Genomic DNA, 22,425 nt, shown 5'->3' on the forward strand with positions numbered 1-22,425 from the left:
CGGCGTTTTGCGCGCGCAAAAACCACTTGACAGCTCCGTGTGTCATCCGTGTATGATGTGCGTGCCATCATAGAGATGAGTCTAGTCGACGTCAGTCACTGTCCAGGGTGCTGAAAGAGTTAACTGATCGGCAGTTAACTCTTTCAGCACCCTCGAGAGTGAATGCCGATCACAATATCGAGAAACCTGTTAAAAAAAAAGAAAAAGTTCGTATTTACCGAGAACTTCCCTCCCGGCCGTTGCCTTGGTGACGCGTCCTTGGTGACGCGCCTCTCTTGACATCGGGCCCCACCTCCCTGGATGACGCGGCAGTCCATGTGACCGCTGCAGCCTGTGCTTGGCCTGTGATTGGCTGGAGCTGTCACTTGGACTGAATTGTCATCCCGGGAGGTCAGACTGGAGGAAGAAGCCGGGACTTATCGGTAAGTCAGAACTTCTTTTTTTTTTTACACGTTCATGTATATTGGGATCGGAAGTCACTGTCCATGGTGCTGAAACAGTTTAACTCTTTCAGCACCCTGGACAGTGACTATCTCCTGACGTCGCGTACCGGAAATTTTTTTGCCGGGTTCGGCCAAAACGAGTTCGGCCGAACCCGGTGAAGTTCGGTTCGGTTGTCCGGGTTCGCTCATCTCAAAGACACTCAATTTGGATGTTTGTAAACAGAAAAGCACGTGGTGCTTTTCTGTTTACATTCATCCTTTTGACAGCTCTTGCGCGAATCACGCAGTTCGCACGGAAGTGCTTCTGTGCGGCATGCGTGGTTTTCACGCACCCATTGACTTCAATGGGTGCGTGATGCGTGCAAAACGCCAAAAGAACGGACATGTCGTGACTTTTTTTCAGCGGACTCACGCTGATGAAAAATCACGGACATGTCTGCACGGCCCCATAGACACATATAGGTCCGTGCAACGCGCGTGCACATCACGCGCGTTGCACGGACGTTTTTCCCGTTCGTCTGAATAAAGCCTAAGATTTACAGAAATCTCATGCACTTTGCTGCTACTGCAAATGCTGAGGAATTTCCTCACAGAATTAAATTACGGAAATTCTGCAGCGTGTCCTGCCTGTGGGAACCCGGCCTTAGTGGTACGACATGAAGCTGTAACGCTATTGTGATCATTTTATGTTTCAGGTTTATTATTTTATATTTCCAATGGTTAACTGAGAAAGGCTTTGCTTTTTTTTATTGGCTTGCGAGGCAATGATTGTATTTCTTTCAAGTTTGGCCACTAGAGGGCACAGTATCCACATGATGCAGGGCAGACAGCATCTCTGCTACACAACCAGTGTACTGCACAGTGCAAACCAGCAGGGAAGGAGATGTGCAGAGCTAAGGAATGCTGGGAGATTTCATCTCTGAAGCCTGCAAATTGTGAATGCAGCTCTGCACCATAAGCCCGAGTTCACTCGTTGTGTAATACTGCGGTTTTTCCGCAACGTACTTCATTGAGGAAAATCCGCAGCATAATACAGTAGCAGCAGAGTGGATGAGATTTGAACAAACCTCATCCACACGCTGCGTAAATGATAAACGGAAAAAACGCTCAGAAATTGACCTGTGGTGCGATGTTTTAATCTGCAGCGTGTCAATTGTATTTCTGTAATCGCAACACAGCAAAAAAAATAAAAAATATACTTACCCAGAATTCTGTGCTTCTTCCTCCAGGCCGGCCTCCGGGGATGACGTTTCATCCCATGTGACGGCTGCAGCCAATCACAGGTCTGCCAATCGCAGGCTGCAGTGGTTACATGGGAAGAAACATCATCCCAGGGGTGCAGAATGTCGGGACGTCGGAGGGACGCGTTTCCATGGTAAGTATAGGCGTTTCTTTTTTCATTGCAGGATTTCTGGAGCGGACATTCTGTGCGAAAAACTGCAACACAATTTGCTGCGGTTTTTAGGCCGGAATTCCCTGTGGGGAACAGGGTGGATGCGTTGTGTATATGTTACGTAGCGTATCTGCCCTGTGTGAACATACCCTAATACAGGCTCAGCAGATTAGTAATGCAATGTATTTACAAAGCTACTCCCTATGTAGATTAATTGTACAGATGTAGCCACCTATATCTTGACTCTGATAACTTGCTGCAGCGTGATATCACACAACAAAAGCCATTGAAAAAGTCCATTTAACCCCTTCCCGTCATAAACAGCTTTCAGATTTTCATTTTCGTTTTTTCCTCCCCACATTCCAGAAGCCATAGCGTCTTTATTTTTCCATCGATATAGTGCTATGCGGTATTTTTGCAGGATGAGTTGTAGTTTTTCGTAGCTCCATTTATTTTGCCGTATAATGTACTAGGAAACGAGAAAAAATTTATTTGTGGGCTAGAAAATGAAAAAAAAAAAACAGCAATTCCTCCATGGTTTTTTGCGCGCCGTTTTTACGGAATTCACTGTGCAATTAAAACAACATGTTAACCTTATTCTGCGGTTAATACGATTACGGCGATACCAAATATATATAGTTTTTTCTATATTTTACTACTTTTACAAGTAAAAACCTTAGTGTAAAATAGAAAATTTATTTTGTGTCGCCAAATTCCGAGAGCCGTAACTTTTTGATTTTTCCGTCGATTAAATGGTATGAGGGCTTATTTTTTGCGGGATAAGCTTTAGTTTTTAATAATACCATTTTGGTGTACATGCGACGGTTTGATCATTTTTTATTTCATTTTTTGTGGGAGATTAGGTGACCAAAAAATAGACACTCTGGCGTTTACAATTTTTTTTTTTACGGCGTTCACCGTGCGGGTTAAATAATGATTTATTGTAATAGTTCAGACTTTTACGGACGCGGCGATACCAATTATGTTTATTTATTTAATTTTTTACTATGCTCTAGGGGGAAAATGGGAAAAGGGGGTTTTTAGAACTTTAAATATATATATTTTTTTACACAAAACAAACAACTTTATTTAACTAATTTTTACATTTTTTATTAGTCCCGCTAGGGGACTTCAACCAGAGATCGTTAGATCGCTTGCACTATATACTGCAATACTAATGTAATGCTGTATATCGTGATTCTGACAGGCAGGGCTTAATAGGTGTACAAAGATGGCGGACCTGGGGGTCTTCATTAGGCCCCCAGGCAGCCATAGCAACCATCGCCCCCCCGCGATTGCATTGCAGGGGGCGCAATGAGCTGTTAGAGGGGGTCGCCCCCCTCTTTCTAATGATTTAAATGCTGCGGTCGCTATTGACCGCAGCATTTAACGAGTTAAACAAGCGGGATCGCGCTCGAGCGCAATGCCGCTCATTACTCTGAAGTGTCGGCTGTAACATACAGCCGACACCGGCATCGTATGGAGCGAGTTCACCTTACAGTCCCCTGCTCTACCATTGGATTCAGCTGTATCTGCGTCCTGAAGATACAGATACAGTTTAAACTGGGAGAAAATAAGTGATAAAACCAAAATTCGCAAGATGACGTTGAATAATTGCGCTGAATATCGATTATGTTTAGATAAATTGCCCAGCCCCAGTATATAATGCGTTAAAAGTCAAGATGAAGATGGCTACATCTGTATATATCAACTGTAAATGTACATGACTCCAACCTGGAGCTTTACTTGAAGAAAATCCTTAGGTCACACGTGTCAGGCGAATCACTGCTTTGTTTTTTGGGGTTTTTTCACTAACCATGTGATGTAAGACGAAGGGAAGTGAAAGATTTCTTCCTGCAATTAACTTCAAAGACGACAATTCTAAGAATGACACATGAACTGTAAAGCCGGTGTAATGAGAAACAGTGGGGTGTATGCTGCAGGAAATGTCTACGTCGTGCAGTCTCCTCTAACACACTAAGGTGTCACGGCAGTCTAATGGACCCACAATGTACGGATCCGTATTATATATATCCTGAGCATAAATCAAAAAATAAGACTTATAATAATTTTACACAAATAACCAAAGAAATGTCTCAAAAGAAAATACAATTCACAATTATTCAAAAATAATAATAATCTTTATTAGTCCATAATATGGAAAAAAAAAACAACCTACAAATACATACAATGTATAAAAAACACTTATCTAAAAACAACCTCAAGCGAAAGGCCATCAAAGTCCTAATCAATTACCCACATAATTTAAATCAATAGTATCAAGCTGGGATCAAGTATCTAGAATCAGACCCCAACGTGAAAAAGACCACAGTCCAAAATAGTTATATCAATGGTCAATTACCTGTGGAAGACATGATGGCAGTATGGATCATACACCAGAGGAAACATCTCAAGGTGATCCATACTGCCATCATGTCTTCCACAGGTAATTGACCATTGATATAACTATTTTGGACTGTGGTCTTTTTCACGTTGGGGTCTGATTCTAGATACTTGATCCCAGCTTGATACTATTGATTTAAATTATGTGGGTAATTGATTAGGACTTTGATGGCCTTTCGCTTGAGGTTGTTTTTAGATAAGTGTTTTTTATACATTGTATGTATTTGTAGGGGGGTTTGGTCAATATTATGGACTAATAAAAATTATTTATTATTTTTGAATAATTGTGAATTGTATTTTCTTTTGAGACATTTCTTTGGATCCGTAATATGTGCCTACAATTTTATACGGCGGAACAGGGACACTTCCTGCATCATCCCGAGGCAGCGCCAATCAAGGCGAGATGAGTGGCATTAACTTTGATCTGAGGACTCTTCCCTGTTCAGGACATGCCCATCGGGCACTTCTCAATAATTTGCATATGGCAGATTCCCCTTAAAGCAGATGTCCAGTACACTTGGGTAATGGCTACCTGCTTTGTCAAGGCCTACGTGATGGTCTGTACTGGGATTTATGTTTCCTCAGCAGCCCAAGAGCCTCAGAAACATTAGGTCTCATATTTTAGTCTACTGCTTCATTGCTTAAAGGGGAATTCCACCCCAATTAGTACTGTTGCATTGTGGCTTAGGGGTCTTAAAGGGGTTCACAGGATAGGTGATGAATGAAAGGTCGCTGGGGGCCCACCACTGGGACTTCCACCGGTCATCAGTACAGGGGTCCATCGTACTTTCTCACCAGCATTACAGCAATGATGCGTTTGTATGGCGCCGCAGTAAAACATGGACGCTGCCTTTACATTCAAACTCTATTGGAGTTACGGAAACAGTTAAGCGCTCTCACTTGGCGGTTTCTGTAGAGCTCCGTTTATATTTGTGCTATAACTTCCATTTATAATGGATGCCATATTGATGTACATCGGATCCGAATAGTGACCGACAGACCCCGTTGACTTATAATGGGGTCCGTCGGATGACCTCATTTTGGCAGCAAGAATAGCACTGCATGATGCACTATTCTTAATGTCAAAGTGACTCAAACCGACCCGAATAGTATTTGTATAGGGCAGCATTGAACCCGCACCGCCGTGCCATACAATCTGCTTATCACCATGATTATGCTGAGGTGGAACGGGGGACTCGGGAAACCAGTACTAGTAATTGGTGGGGGTCCCTGTGGTGGGGCCACCAGTGATCTGCAGCATCATGGAGTTTGTATGTTTTCTCCATGTTTGTTGTGTTTTCTCCAGGTATCTGGTTGCTTTATGGCTTCTACTTTCCAGGATACCAGCTCTTACATGGGCGACACCTGCTGGTCAAACTGTGGTATGACAATAATACAAATCTGTCATGTATTATACAGACATAAACCACTACAACCCCCAACAAGATCTGACCCCCCCCTAGACACAAAGCTTATGGTATTCCCATCGGAGACACAATTGTTTCACCTACATTGTCATATGCTAAGATATCCAATAACTTTCCCCACCTAAACATCAATAACCCATTTCATTCTAATACTACATATCTATAGACACATACATACATTCAAACCGACTCCGAGCCAGTCCGGAGACTGCACATCATTACTCGGCCTCCGCAGGTGCAGTCACAAATGTCATAATAACATGGATGGGAAAACAAGAGCATGACAGGACTGTTGCTATGAGACATCAGCATCTGCAGAGTCCAGCAAGGATTCACCCTGCGGTAATGAGAACTTGACATTCCTTCCGTCTTGTTTCAATCTTTGAAAGCCACAGGTTAGTGTAATATTACAATCCACTGGATATTTACAGAAAAATCCAAGAAATCTTACATTGCAGCGTGCTGATAATACTGCAAGAGGTCAAGAGGTATTGGAAGATAGATAGATAGATAGATAGATAGATAGATAGATAGATAGATAGATAGATAGATAGATAGATAGATAGATAGATAGATAGATAGATAGATAGATAGATAGATAGATAGATAGATAGATAGATAGATATGAGATAGATAGATAGATAGATAGATAGATAGATATGAGATAGATAGATATGAGATAGATAGATAGATAGATAGATAGATAGATAGATAGATAGATAGATAGATAGATAGATAGATAGATAGATAGATAGATAGATAGATAGATAGATAGATAGATAGATAGATAGATATGGGATAGATAGATAGATAGATAGATAGATAGATAGATAGATAGATAGATAGATATGAGATAGATAGACAGATAGATAGATATGAGATAGATAGATAGATAGATAGATAGATAGATAGATAGATAGATAGATAGATAGATAGATAGATAGATAGATAGATAGATAGATAGATATGAGATAGATAGATAGATAGATAGATAGATAGATAGATAGATAGATAGATAGATAGATAGATAGATAGATAGATATGGGATAGATAGATAGATAGATATGGGATAGATAGATAGATAGATATGGGATAGATAGATAGATAGATAGATAGATAGATAGATAGATAGATAGATAGATAGATAGATAGATAGATAGATAGATAGATAGATAGATAGATATGAGATAGATAGATAGATAGATATGAGATAGATAGATATGAGATAGATATGAGATAGATAGATATGAGATAGATAGATAGATAGATAGATAGATAGATAGATAGATAGATAGATAGATAGATAGATAGATAGATAGATAGATAGATAGATAGATAGATAGATAGATAGATAGATAGATAGATATGAGATAGATAGATAGATAGATATGAGATAGATAGATAGATAGATAGATAGATAGATAGATAGATAGATAGATAGATAGATAGATAGATAGATAGATGATAGATAGATAGATACATAGATAGATAGATAGATAGATAGATAGATAGATAGATAGATAGATAGATAGATAGATAGATAGATAGATAGATATGAGATAGATAGATAGATAGATAGATAGATAGATAGATAGATAGATATGAGATAGATAGATAGATAGATAGATAGATAGATAGATAGATAGATAGATAGATAGATAGATAGATAGATAGATAGATAGATAGATAGATTCATATCATGTAACGGTTTGTGTCTGATTGTGTAAGTTTTCATAAGTACCAGGAACATATAGCGATGACATAATATATACATATGTGTAAATACATCTATATAGAACCCTATATGAGCATGAATATATATATATATATATATATATATATATATATATATATATATATATATAGAAGAAATACTTGCATTACATTCGCATGACACCGACATTTCAATCCACTCTAATGTCGATGACAAATGGAATATTCTCGGATGACAATCCATATGTGACCATTAAACTTACATAGGAAACCCGTACTCTCCGACGATGTCCCAATCCACAGCACTGCATGAAGAGGAGGACACAGGGATGCCATCAGTGCCGGACTCCTGTCTGGATCACCTTTCCCTCACAGACGCGCTCCATAACTCGAAAACACGGCTTTACCCGACGAGAAGTCACCAAACTCCGCACTGAGCCATATATTAAAAAGCCAAGAGCCTGCGTCTGCAATGTAGACACAATCTGTCTTCCAGATAGGACGAATCCTTGGATGGCACAGCCGTGTTTACAAGGAGCATAGTGTCCTTATGGATGCTGTGGGGTAGTATTGTTACTATGCTGTGCCAGCTTAACACTGCAATGCATTATTCCCAATCTTTATTATCTTCAATGTCACCAATGTTGTCCCCGGAATGATTTGGGGGATCATTTTCTGATGCTGAGGCTGCATGTATATATTCCTTATGAGAGACACAAACACATACAACCTGTCACCCCATCCCTGGGCGCAGACATAACCCAATCACTGACCATTTCTTCAGAGCCTCAACATAGAGCCTAATGCTTTCTGCATTCATTGGATTACACCAGCACCCTCCAAACCGGCTGCCTGTCCTACGTGTCTCACATGAAACTGCAGGCGGCATTGCTCGGCGGCCTTATTGCTTGCCTCGCTCGGCTGTTGCAGCTATATGTTTTCAGCTTGCCGACTGTGTGCCAACATTAACCCTCTAATGGACAAGCTGCAAATATGTGGCTACGTAGGTTGCAAATACATGACCTGCAGTAAAATATTGAACGTGCAAAAGCAAGATGATTGTATGTAGGTTGGCATAAAATAAAAAAGAAGGTATGTTATTATTTGTCTGTTTACCTTTAGGATGCCCCTTTAGGCACAGTTGGAATGTGCTTATGGGCATCGACCAGGGATACACCTAGACTTTTTAAAGTGCTACTGGTTGGTTTTAATAATTGAGCTACAGCTGCCGTCCGAATGAGTACTTTGAGTTGCATGTAACCTTGTGGACTGCAGCTGTCACTCAATAGTTAAAATCAATCATTAACACAATAAAACGTCTCAGTGTAGCCGAGGCCCTACAGGGGCGCTGACCGCTGGCAATCCCACCCCGACAGATGCAATAAGAGAGAATATGTGTGCTCATCCTGCATTAGTCTCAGTCAGCTGAGATCAATGCAGGAACAGGAAAGGATAAACTCTGCACATGTAGCTTACGGCCATCCAAGAAGACGTACATGGGGGGAGGGAGTTCTGATGTGTTCACTAGGGGAATGAGGATAGTGCTACTGTGACTGCTGGGGGAAGAAAAGGGGGCACTGCTATGACTTCTGGGGCAAGGGAGATTAAGGCACTGCTGTGACTACTGGGGGAGAGAGGAAGGCACTGCTGTGACTACTGGGGGAGAGGGGAAGGCACTGCTGTGACTACTGGGGGAGAGAGGAAGGAACTGCTGTGACTATTGGGGGAGAGAGGAAGGCAATGCTGTGACTACTGGGGGACAGTGGAAGGCACTGCTGTGACTACTCGGGGAGGAGCAGTTTTAAGCCTGTGACTACTGGGGGAGAGAGGGGGCACAGCTGTAATCATTGTTGGGGCAATGATGTAATTACCATTGGAGGGGCATTATATTGACTACTTCTGGGGGCAATGAGGTGTTTTTTAAACAGGGGGTGTGACCTAAAGCACCAAAAGCGCCTATGCTTATAAACAAGTGGGACTTCCTTCGAGGATATGTTCACAATTCAGCAGTATTAAAGTATGCCACCACTGGATGCTGGAGCAGCGTGTTCTCTGGAGTGATGAATCACAGATCTACAACAATTCACCAGTATTGTTGAATCCGCAAATCTGGACCGTAAAATGACTTGTCCTGAGTTTTTGCGGTCCAGCTTTACACCCCCCACACCGATCTGTGTAAATCACGGTCGTGTGCATGGGGCCATAGAAAAGAATGGGTCTGCAAATTATCAGCGAAAATGCAGATAAATTGCCGCAGCAAAAATACGGTTGTATGCATGAAGCCTAACACTTTTAACACTTGTCTAAGGTGCAGGTTCTCTACAATTGTATCCAGTCTAGACAATCCTCTGTGAGCTCAACACATCAGCAGCACAAATCTCTCTTCTCTCCTGATAGTTTGTTACAATCTATCAGTGCAAAATGTATTAAAAGGGTTTTCCACGACACCCGGACCCTGCATCGATCAGCTGCTGCGGCTACCTCTGGCCACCGGATGTCGATGCTGAAAGCAGATGGCTCCAGTAACGAAATAGCGGCTGAGCTGCAGTATTCAAGTGAATAGGAACAGAGCTGCAGTTCTGCAGAATGGCAGCAATGTAGTGGTCGGAGCCATCTGTTTCCGGCTCCAACTACTGCATACAGTTCAAAATATCCGGCGCCCGGAGGCAGCCGGAGCAACTGATCAGTGCGGGGTCCGGGTGTTATATACTGATGACCTATTGTACCGTCTGTGGTCGCTGACCACTAACTCCTTCCATCCAGTCGACGCCATTCTCTCCAGAGATGTCTGCACATGTGGCCGTCCTGTTCCACAGTGAACACCAGGGTGCGCTCTCGAGCTCAGTCCAGACAAGGAGCCAGGTCGCACACGGTGGGAGATTGAGCTGATTGCTCCCAGAGCACCCTGGACTATAAGAAGGGCCCAGCCCCTTCCTCCCATGCCTGAGCCTTGTTGTCGTTATCCTAGTATGTCTATGCAAATGGTCTCCTAAGTGTTTTCCAGTTCCCAGTGTTCCCCGTTCCTGCTACCTGTAACCTGTATCCCGTGCTATCCTGGTCAAGTGCCGTGTTGAGCTGAAGTCGTGCTGTGCTGTGTACCACGCCTGTCCTGCTGCGCCACGCCTGGCGCCTGCCTGCTGCCTAGTCCCAGCCGAGCCTGTCTTGCTACTGTCTGAGCTACCACAGGTATACTATACAAACTATAGACTGTGACCTGTGTCCTGTTGGCCAGCTGCCATACCGTCAAGGTGGTATGGCCCAGTGGGTCCACATACCCAACATGACACCTATCCTGTGAATAGGTCATCAGTTGTCCAGTCATTGACAACCCCTTTAATCTTGAGTCCAAGCTAAGGTTCTCAAAGGATTGCGTTCACAGGGTCTACATATAACTTCACACAAATAGCTGCACCACGACAAACCACAATCAGAATATTACACTTTTGTGCAATCAACATCAGTACAAAAGAGGCAGGGGACACGACTACTATGGGGCGCGTGGTGCAAGGGTTTCCACCAGCGCTGAACTTCTTCCTCCACTTGACGTGACAATGTCACACTAGCTAACTGAAGTCGCCACTAGGTGGAGCACAACACTGCATAGACATTTATATAGCTCTCAAGTTCATTAGAAATCTATATTCAGTTAGCTCCCCCTAGTGGTGGCTGCATGCAGGCAGAATTATATCATTAAGAAAAAAACAGAACTTATAATGTAGATATATTATGAAATAAACTAATACAACATTTTTTAAAAGTAAAAACGAAATGATGGACATTAACTTTAATAAAGGTGTAAAATATTTGGCAAAGCTCTCAGTGAGGAGTGGAGTCTGTTCTGAATTTTTCTGTACCTACCTGTTCCGAGTACTAAATAGAGATATATAATAAAGGCTCTGTACAAAACAGAGCCGTAATACGTCTGTGTGCATAAACCCTGAGAATAACAGATCTGTTAACAGCAGCTTTATCACCTCTCTTGACATGTCTGTTTTAATAAATACTTGTATTCCCCATTAAATAAAAAATTGGGAGAATCTTCCCTTAGAACTCTATGTAGTGCCATTCCTCTGTAATTCTTACTAGAGATTTATGAATAAATTAACAACTGGGTGTTACTATTTCCCTTATCAAAGGGGCGTGTCCCAACACAGTTTCACTCTGTCAGCAATGATTGGACAGTGTCAGTCTAGGTAGGGACACACCCCCAACTGGTAACACCCAGTTGTCAATTTACTCATACATTTCTAGGAAGAATAACAGAGGAACAGCACAATGTAGAGTTCTAAGAAAAGATGCTGCAGAATTGTTATTTCATGGGGAATTCAAGTATTTACTAAAACAGACATGTCAGCAGAGGTCAATACAAACTAAGAGGCAACAGCCCCAGAATGGATCACAAATGTAGGAGTGCAAGCCCGACAGGACTGGATCCAACCGTCCCCAACAATGGCAAACAAAGGGGAATTCCGGCAGCACATCCCAAAAAAAAAAAAGGAACTTTTTATTCGCCCATGCGACGTTTCAGCTCATGCTTGAGAAAGGCTCTGAGGAGCTGAAACGTTGCATGGGTGAATAAAAAGTTCCTATCTTTTTTGGATGTGCTGCTTGAATCTCCCTATGTCAGGAAAGGTGACAGGTCCTCTTTAAAATAAAAAGTAAACCGCAAAAAGATAACATATATATATTACACAGATGCTGCATTCTACATTTGTTAACTACTTAGCCAATGTCAAAGATGGAGGCTCAACCTAACCCTTTCCACACCAAGGCAGTACAAACAAAAATTGTACTCTTCAAAGAGAGAAAAGTGCATGTGGAAGACGGGATCACTCAGAATATCCATTAAATAGACGAGAACGTGATAAATCCATCAGTAGAAGAACACAAACCATCACTGATTATTTCCTGTAGGCAGCAAACAAATACAATCTATCAGACATGACCTTGTGAACTTCCTAATTATAAATGTCAAATAGTACTTATAACTAATGATCGCTGCTTTTCATTCGGACGCAGCAAGATTCTGCCAAAAACATATTTTCTCATTGAAACACTGTGGTCCGGAGAGAAAAAAATCTCTGAAACGGAATTCCCTAATGGCATTTGTTTACATTGATTAACTGCACAGTCTTTGGAAATTGTGTATTTCATTTGGTTTGGCCCAGAACCAACATGTACTTTTCGAGCAATCTCTGGCCAGATAGACCCAAACTAAATACACTGAGCACCGAGATTACGATGACGAGAGCGGAGAAGAGGGAATCAGAGGAAGGGACGGCAATGTCCCTCCTCCCAAAGATAAAGCGTTATTATTATAAGAAACTATTTTTACTACCGGCAAAAGATACTTGTTTAACCCTTTCCTAAATCGAAAACTTCTTGCCCCAATATCGCAAAAAAACATACCTTACCGAATCGTTGATTCTCAACATGGATGTGGTGCTCCGGTACACGCACTCCCTGACGGTCCATAGAACTGAGCCATAGACACTCCATGCGCTGCCATATGATGGCTCTACACAGCACCATGTTAGGGAGATATTTTCGCCTAGAAGTACTGTTTTTGGAGGAGAATAGGAGAATACCTCCATAATATGGCATCCGATAGAGAGCGGCACAATTTTTTTTTTGTTGGATACTAAATCTCACAGGAAAACCTCCATATGACTGTATGCAATTAGAGACATATGGAAGTACACTATACTCCTATAGACTCCTATGCAGGGGCGTAGCTAGGGGGGGCAGGCCGGGCACGTGCCCCGGGCGCAGCTCAGAGGGGGGCGCCAGCGCCACCTCCTCCTGCACTATAATTGTACCTGTGTCGCAAGGACACAGGTACAATTAGAAGCAATGAATGACCGGGTACGTTCCGTGCCCGGCCATTCAGCGCCTTTCCACGAATGGGGACCATATCTACAGGGGGTGGGCTATATATAGGTGGACTATATCTACAGGGGGTGGGCTATATACAGGGGGACTATATCTACAGGGGGCTATATACTGGGGTTGGCTATCTATGGAGCACCATATACAGGGGTGGGCTATAGCTACAGGGGAGCTATATAGTATATAGCCCCCTGTAGATATATCCCACCCCTGTAGATATAGCCCACCCCTGTAGATATAGCCCCCTGTAGATATAGCCCCCCTGTAGATATAGCCCCCCTGTAGATATAGCCCACCCCTGTAGATATAGCCCACCCCTGTATATAGCCCACCCCTGTATATAGCCCACCCCTGTATATAGCCCAGCCCTGTATATAGCCCAGCCCTGTATATAGCCCACCCCTGTATATAGCCCACCCCTGTAGATATAGCCCAGCCCTGTAGATATAGCCCACCCCTGTATATAGCCCACCCCTGTATATAGCCCACCCTTGTATATAGCCCACCCCTGTAGATATAGCCCACCCCTGTAGATATAGCCCACCCCTGTAGATATAGCCCCATGTAGATATAGCCCCCTGTAGATATAGCCCCCCTGTAGATATAGCCCCCTGTAGATATAGCCCCCCTGTAGATATAGCCCCCCTGTAGATATAGCCCATCCCTGTAGATATAGCTTACCCCTGTATATAGCCCAGCCCTGTATATAGCCCAGCCCTGTATATAGTCCAGTCCTGTATATAGCCCACCCCTGTATATAGCCCTCCCCTGTAGATATAGCCCAGCCCTGTAGATATAGCCCAGCCCTGTAGATATAGCCCAGCCCTGTATATAGCCCACCCCTGTAGATATAGCCCACCCCTGTAGATATAGCCCACCCCTGTGTATAGCCCACCCCTGTGTATAGCCCAGCCCTGTAAATATGGTACCCCTGTAGATATGGTCCCCCTGTAGATAGCCCACCCCTGTAGATAGCCCACCCCTGTAGATATAGTCCCCCTGTAGATATAGTCCCCCTGTAGATATAGCCCACCCCTGTATATAGTCCCCCTGTAGATATAGCCCACCCCTGTATATAGTATCCCACAAATAGCTCCCCCTATAGTGGTCCACAGAAAGCCCACCCATGTATATAGCCCCCTTGTATACATATAGTCCACCCCTGTATATAGTGCTCCACAGATACTATATACAAGGGTGGGCTATCTGTGGAGCACTATATACAGGGGTGGACTATCTAGTGGAGCACTATATACAGGGGTGGACTATATGTACAAGGGGGGCTATATACAGGGGTGGGCTATCTGTGAAACACTATATACAGGGGTGGACTATATGTGGAGCACTATATACAGGGGTGGGATATATCTACAGGGGGGCTACATACATGGTTGGGCTATCTGTAGAGTACTATATACAGGGGTGGGCTACATCTACAGGGGGCTATATACAGGGGTGGGCTATCTGTAGAGCACTATAGGGGGAGTTATTTGTGGGACACTATATACAGGGGCTCTATGGCAGGCACTATCTACAGGGGGCTCTATGGCAGGCACTATCTACAGGGGGCACAGTGTGTGTGTGTGGGACACGGTGTATGGTGCTATTATAATTAGAGGTGCAGTGTATGGCGCTATTATATTTAGGGGCGTAGTGTGTGGTATAATGATAACTTTATATTTATTTATAGGTGCAGAAATGTTGGAAAAGTGAGAAGCTGAAGACATGTGAGCGGCAAACTGCAGAAATGGGCTGTGACCGGGAGAAGCCACCATAGAGGTCTGGACCGGATGGAGAAAAAGAACTAGAATCTGAGACGTCACCGGTGAGTCACTTAATGTAAATGTTTATTCTGCCTCTAATCAGCACTGTAGTCACTGTATGATCTGCAGCGAGATGATGGGTGGTGTGATTATGATAGGATTTATTTTTGTGATACAGCATCTCCCAGCATATCCTTATCATTGTTTGGGCCATGCTGGGAGCTGTAGTTTTACGCCGTACACACCTATACGGCAGGGGTTGCACTAAATTGAGCTGTATTTGTGCTGGTGTTGTATATATGTAGTGAGCTTGCTTCTAGTGCTGTATGTATGTACTGAGCTTGGTTCTGGTGTTGTGTATAGAACCATATTGCTTGTAAAATCTACAAATGTTTTTATGCTCGCGTTACATAAAAATAAATGACACGTCGATTGGTAGAGAAAACAAACACGGCGAGGGGGAAGGAGATGTCGGGAAAGAGGTTGGTGAGGGGGGGGGGGGGCGCCAAACGGAATCTTTGCCCCGGGTGCTGGAGAACCTAGCCACGCCTCTGTCCTATGAGTGCTGTATTACGGCTCTATACAAATCGTACAGTGCCATTATACTGCCATGTGCATGAGCCCTAAGGCCAGGATCACTCGCGCAGTTTTCATGCAGTTTTTGGCCCAATTTTTTTTAGCCAAACACAAGAGTGGACACAAAAGAGAAGAAATGCATCAGCAGGGGAGGGATTAAAATTTTTGACAAAAGGCTCCCTACTTAAACCTAACACGTTATTTAAACCTTACGATGAACGGCGTAAAAAAACAAACGTGCAGCACGGTGAATGGCGCAAAGTTAATGTAATGTGCAAAAGTAATAAAACAAAAAAACAATATAAATTTGTTATCGCTGTAATCGTAACGTGAAGTGAACGCCGTAAAGACGAAGCCCAAAAGGAATGGTGGAATTGCCTTTTTTTCCATAAATTATATGTAACCCTCAACAGTGCAAATAAAAACTACAACTCGTCCTGCAAACAACTTCTCTTATACGGCTACAATGATGGACAGATTAAAAAGTTATGAGCCACGGAACGCAGTGATAAAAAAGGTAAACAAAATTGCTGTGTCAAGGCCCAAAATAATTGTGTCCTGAAGGGGTTAAGGACTATGCACTGCAAGGCAGCAATGCTAACCAAGCAGGAGATGTCACTTCTGGTCATATTTGTGACATCATCAGATAAAGTACAGGAGGCCATTGTTACTTCACTGCATGACGTCATAATGACTCTGACTCTATAAGAACTGGAGTTTAGGGGGGGCGACTGCTTAGTCCAGGATATGAAGATAAGCAGACACAAGATACTTCACCATGAAGATCTCATAGAGAATAGCGGAAGCTTCTGATGTTTGTGAAGTCACCAGTCGGATTCCGGAACACTGGAAGAGGAGAACTTCATGCACGAGCTGCATGGCAGGGGAAGAACAACAGGAAAACCGGGGGCTGTGGCTTATACACACGGTGATAGGAGGTTCTGTCATTTACTTTCAGGTTTTGGGACCAAGAAGAAAAACAGTAATGTGGAGGAAAATCTGCCGCCATGATGCCAGCAATCTCCAAACATTGAAGGTATGTATATAATATATTGTATATGTTCATTTAATCTGAAAATTAGGTATACGGGGGTTATTATACATTATGGCCCATGTTTACTAAGCAGTTTATGTCAGTTTATTTTGTAAGCTGCGCCAAAAAAAAGTCGCAAATGGTGACACACGACGAATTTGCTGTAAAATTTTACTTTTCTCGGCACTTGCCAAATTAAAAAAAGTGACAAAAAAGTGGGCGTGGTCTCCAAGGAGACGTAGATTAAGTCCGATTTATTAAAGTAAACTATTTAAAAAGGGCACAAATTTTGCCCTTATTATTTTATTGAAGGGAAGAGATCTGTATGAGCGGCCGAAGATGAAGATGAGAACTGTGGGATTGATCAAAATCGTATGTAACGTGACAATTCTATTTATAATTCTATATTTGGTGCCTTCCGATGTCATAATACACTGATTATACAGGTCAAGGTAAACACATGGAATCAATGTATTATGACTTTAGCAAGACCCATGTTTGATGTCCTCCTATAACTCCTCCGTGTCACACATGCTAAGAATCCTTACACGTTATCCTATAGCCCCTCATGGGTGTGTCCTCCTAGACCCTGGACCTTGTTTGGTCTGCATAGAGGCTGAACAGTTCTCAGTGGTCCTTGACTATTTTTTGGTGGGATAACAGGGAACGATGGTTTCCCATAGTTCAAGCAGAAGACACCTGCTATATGCTATGTTCACCAGTGAGGCAAATCCAAGCTGGGAAGGAGGTAATTGCATGTTACTTGTGGCCATTAGGAGGAGAAAAACTCAAAGAGGGAGGACATCAATTGTGAGTCTAAGAAGTTGATTGTGTAAAAAATGGCTTTCAGACCAAAGGCCTAATCCCTGCCCTCCTGGAGTCGGCCATTTGCTTTACACCACATCAGGGACCTGGTATAATTGAACTGGCCTTCTCCTGTGACATAGGAGGGCATTGTTTTCTTTCTCTTTCACCAGCAGAGATGACCATAGCCAGGGCCGCCATCAGGAATTTCAGGGCCCCCTACAGCTAAATTTTCTGGGCCCCCCTACCGTGGCACCGCCTGTTAACGGTACTCCGTCCAGCACTATATCATGGTACCCAGGGCCGCCATCAGGGGGGGTATTATGGGTACTGATGTGAGAGGCCCGGCCAAACCTAATTGAAAGGGGGGCCCGGCAACTGCCGCGACTTGCCTTTGGTAGAAAAAAAAACAGGCCCCTGCAATGGGGCTTGTTTTTTTCACCAAAAGAATTTCGTGAGCTGCGGGCCCCCCTTTCAATTAGGTTTGGCCGGGCCTCTCACATCAGTACCCATAATACCCCCCCTGATGGCGGCCCTGGGTAGCATGGGGGTCGTCATGGGGGCCGTCAAACACTGCCGCCCGTGCGACCGATCACGCGCACCCGCAAACTCCCGCGCATGCGCACCCGCGACCGCCTGGAACCGCGCACCGAATTTTGAGGCAGATTTTGACCTACCCACATTATCTTGCCGCGTTTTTTGCCTGCGGCGATTGAGGACAGCAGACAAAAAACGCAGGGAAAAATGCATTTTCTGCCTCCCATTGATTTAGATGGGAGGTCAGAGGCGGAACCGCGGCAAGAAAGGACGTGCTGCTTTTTCTTTTTTCCGCGACTTACTCCCATTGATTTCAGATTAAATCAATGGGAGGCGGTTTTGGAAGTTGTTTGGTGCTGATTCTGACGCAGTGTCCGAGTCAATATCAAGGCCCAAAAACTCTGTGAACTGGGCCTTATTGTTAGGGCTTATTCAGACGAACGTGTAATACGTCCGTGCAACGTGCGTGATTTTCACGCGCCTCGCAAGGACCTATGTTACTCTATGGGGCCGTGCACACTGTCAGTGATTTTCACGCAGCGTGTCCGTGTGTCCGCTGCGTAAAACTCACGACATGTCCTATATTTGTGCATTGTTCGCGCATCACGCACCCATTGAAGTCAATGGGTGAGTGAAAATCACGCCCAGCGCTTCCGCAGCAGTATAAACTATGAATGAAAACAGAAAAGCACCACGTGCTACAAACATACAAACAGAGTGTCATAATGATGGCGGCTGCGCGAAAATCACGCAGCCGCGCATCATACGCTGCTGACACACGGAGCTGTTATGGACCTTTTGCATGCGCAAAACGCCACGTTTTTGCGCACGCAAAAAGCACACGCTTGTGTAAATCCGGCCTTAGGGTAGGAACACACTAGGCATGAACACTGCGGATTTTATGCAACACATTTTATTGTGGAAAATCCGCAGCGTATTACAGTCGCAGCCGAGTGGATGAGATTTAAACAAATCTCATCCGCAGCTGCAAAAATAATCGACCTGCAGTGTGGCTTTTTAAGCCGCAGCGTGTCAATTTATTTTGTGGGATCGCTGCTCCTCTGTTGCGGAAATGCTGCGGTTCTGCCGCAAAAATCACACATGAGAAAAAAAAAAGGCACTTTTTTACATTTATAAAAAAGTTTAGACTTTCCCACGGCCGTAGTCCTGGTGACGCGATCCTCTATTCTTAGCACAGCCCCGCCTCCTGTCATGACGTTTCATACCATGTGACTGCTGCAGCGGTCACATGGTTTACAGCATCATCCCAGGAGGCGGGGCTACGTTCAGAAGAGAGAGATGCGTCACCAGGACTACGGCCGGGGTAAGTCTAAACTTTTTTTTCCCTGCAGGATTACCGCAGCGGACATGCCTCACGAAACCTGCGCCACTATTTGGTGCGGTTTTGCTGTCGGAATTCCCTGCGGCTACCGGGGCGGATAAGCTGTGTAGTTTTACTCAGCATATCCGCCTAGTGTGTCCCTTATGATGTCGCTCCTGGAGCTGCTGCCGGTCTCTAAATAGGAAATTGGTCCAGTAGAATTTGGAATTATTTTTTTTTGTGAACCAGCTTAAAAAAATACAAAACTTTTGTGTTAGGGCCTGTTCACATCACCGTTCGCTTCCGTTCCGGGGTTCCGTCTGACGTTTCCGTCGGGTGAACCCCGCAACGGAAAGTGAAAGTGACAGCACAGCTTCCGTTTCCGTCAGCATTAGCGCAGTCGACTACGCTATTGATTCCGTCCGAAAACCTGCCGGAATGGTGACGAACGGAAACCATTAGCGATGTTTCCGTCACCATTGAGATCAATGGTGACTGAAACGGAAGCTGTGCTGTCACTTTCACTTTCCGTTGCGGGGTTCACCCGACAGAAACCTCAGACTGAACCCCGGAGCGGAAGCGAACGGTGATGTGAACAGGCCCTAACACAAAAGTTTTGTATTTTTTTAAGCTGGTTCACAAAAAAAAATAATTCCAAATTCTACTGGACCAACTGCCTATTTAGAGACCGGCAGCAGCTCCAGGAGCGACATCATAAGGGACACACTAGGCGGATATGCTGAGTAAAACTACACAGCTTATCCGCCCCGGTAGCCGCAGGGAATTCTGCCAGCAAAACCGCACCAAATAGTGGCTCAGGTTTCGTGAGGCTTGTCCGCTGCGGGAATCCTGTAGGGAAAAAAAAGTTTAGACTTACCCCGGCCGTAGTCCTGATGACGCATCTCTCTCTTCTGAACGTAGCCCCGCCTCCTGGGATGACGCTGTAGACCATGTGACCGCTGCAGCAGTCACATGGTATGAAACGTCATGACAGGAGGCCGGGCTGCGCTAAGAATAGAGGATCGCGTCACCAGGACTACGGCCGGGGCAAGTCTAAACTTTTTTATAAATGTAAAAAAGTACCTTTTTTTTTTCTCATGTGTGATTTTTGCGGCAGAACCGCAGCATTTCCGCAACAGAGGAGCAGCGATTCCACAGAATACATTGACACGCTGCGGCTTAAAAAGCCACACTGCAGGTTAATTTTTTTTGCAGCGTGTGGATGACATTTGTTTAAATCTCATCCCCTCTGCTGCGACTGTAATACGCTGCGGATTTTCCACAATAAAATGTGTTGCAGAAAATCCGCAGTGTTCATGCCTAGTTTGTTCCTACCCTAAGGCCGGATTTACACAAGCGTATGCTTTTTGCGTGCGCAAAAACTTGGCGTTTTGCGCATGCAAAAGGTCCATAACAGCTCCGTGTGGCAGCAGCGTATGATGCGTGGCTGCGTGATTTTCACGCAGCCGCCATCATTATGACACTCTGTTTGTATGTTTGTAGCACGTGGTGCTTTTCTGTTTTCATTCATAGTTTATACGGCTGCGGAAGTGCTGGGCGTGATTTTCACGCACCCATTGACTTCAATGGGTGCGTGATGCGCGAACAATGCACAAATATCGGACATGTCGTGAGTTTTACGCAGCGGACACACGCTGCGTGAAAATCACTGACAGTCTGAACGGCCCCATAAAGTAACATAGGTCCGTGCGAGGCGCGTGAAAATCACGCGCGTTGCACGGACGTATTACACGTTCGTCTGAATAAGCCCTAACAATAAGGCCCAGTTCACAGAGTTTTTGGGCCTTGATATTGACTCGGACACTGCGTCAGAATCAGCACCAAACAACTTCCAAAACTGCCTCCCATTGATTTAATCTGAAATCAATGGGAGCCAGTCGCGGAAAAAAGAAAAAGCAGCACGTCCTTTCTTGCCGCGGTTCCGCCTCTGACCTCCTATTGAAATCAATGGGAGGCAGAAAATGCATTTTTCGCTGCGTTTTTTGTCTGCTGTCCTCAATCGCAGCGGGCAAAAAACGCAGCAAAAAACGCGGCAAGATAGTGTGGGCAGGTCAAAATCTGCCTCAAAATTCTTTAAGGAATTTTGAGGCAGATTTTTTCGGCCTGCAAAATACTCTGTGTGAACAGGGCCATACTTAAACAGCACTTTGAGACACTTTACTCACCGTGTCAGAAGAGCTGCTCCCACTCCAGTCCTCTTCAGGCGATATCTTCGGTCCAGACGTCCAGTCCTTCACCTCCAGGCTCCAGAAAATGGCGGGGATCGTAGAACTCCTGCCGCCGCGCAACAACTAGACTCCTCCCCCTCTCCTTACGCAGCTACGCTCTGGAGAAGAAGGAGAAGGAGGAGGAGGCGGAGGCGGAGTCAGACGAGGAGGACGACGAGGAGGACGACGAGGAGGACGCGGAGTCGGAGGCGGAGTCAGACTAGGAGGCGGCGGAGGTGGAGGACGAGGAGGCGGAGTCGGAGGCGGGCCAGCAGGTAAGTAAACTGTGCGCCGCTGTCCCTGTGTGGCTGTCCTTCCCCGTAGATCGGACTTGTGTTGCGGGCGCACCGCCTCCCTCTCGGCGACGCGCCTGGTCGTTCGCGCGTGGGCGCGCGCTTGCGGTCATGCGCGCGCGGGTGCGAGCTTGCGGTCGTTCGCGCGCACGGGTGCGAGCTTGCGGTCGTACGCGCGCACGCAAGCGGTGTTTCGCGCCAGTGATGAGAGGGGGGCCCGCAGCTCACGGCGGTGTTTGACGAGAGGGGGGCCCGCAGCTCACGACATTGTTTTGGTGAAAAGAACAGGCCCCATTGCAGGGGCCTGTTTTTTTCTACCAAAGGCAAGTCGCGGCAGTTGCCGGGCCCCCCTTTCAATTAAGTTTGGCCGGGCCCCCTACACTAGTACCCCTAATACCCCCCTGATGGCGGCCCTGACCATAGCCGAGCTGTGATCTCCGGAGTCCGATCAGTGGAGGAGCGACCTGCATGATACCGGGACGTCGTGGAGAACATCTGGGATTGGACACCTTCTTATAACTTACTATTCCATATAATGTCGTAGCTATCAGTAAGATGTTAGTTAGTTGCATTACAAGCTCTGATCCTGGGTTCTCGGACTG

The 22,425-nt window shown here is 44.8% G+C and overlaps 1 protein-coding gene and 1 long non-coding RNA gene across 4 annotated transcripts in view; one reads left to right on the forward strand and one right to left on the reverse strand.

Annotated features, from left to right (window-relative positions):
* The window catches only part of CACNB2 (calcium voltage-gated channel auxiliary subunit beta 2), a 251,465-nt gene that overhangs the window by 161,214 nt on the left and 67,826 nt on the right, over positions 1–22,425 (reverse strand). Inside the window, exon 1 of one of the 3 annotated variants that reach the window (XM_075827590.1) lies at positions 7,643–8,232. The exons of the other annotated variants lie outside the window; for them this stretch is intronic. Within the exon in view, the coding sequence (XP_075683705.1) occupies positions 7,643–7,690 (48 nt within the window). The 5' untranslated portion in view covers positions 7,691–8,232. Of the gene's footprint in view, positions 1–7,642; positions 8,233–22,425 lie in introns of those variants that run through there. 3 annotated transcript variants of the gene reach the window in all.
* Positions 1,685–8,448, forward strand: LOC142652110 (uncharacterized). Its single transcript, XR_012847771.1, has 3 exons — positions 1,685–1,818; positions 5,546–5,621; positions 7,647–8,448. It is a non-coding gene; the product is annotated as an uncharacterized LOC142652110 (long non-coding RNA).

The sequence above is a fragment of the Rhinoderma darwinii genome, chromosome 5 (genome assembly GCF_050947455.1).
Source record: "Rhinoderma darwinii isolate aRhiDar2 chromosome 5, aRhiDar2.hap1, whole genome shotgun sequence".
Lineage (NCBI taxonomy): Eukaryota > Metazoa > Chordata > Amphibia > Anura > Rhinodermatidae > Rhinoderma > Rhinoderma darwinii.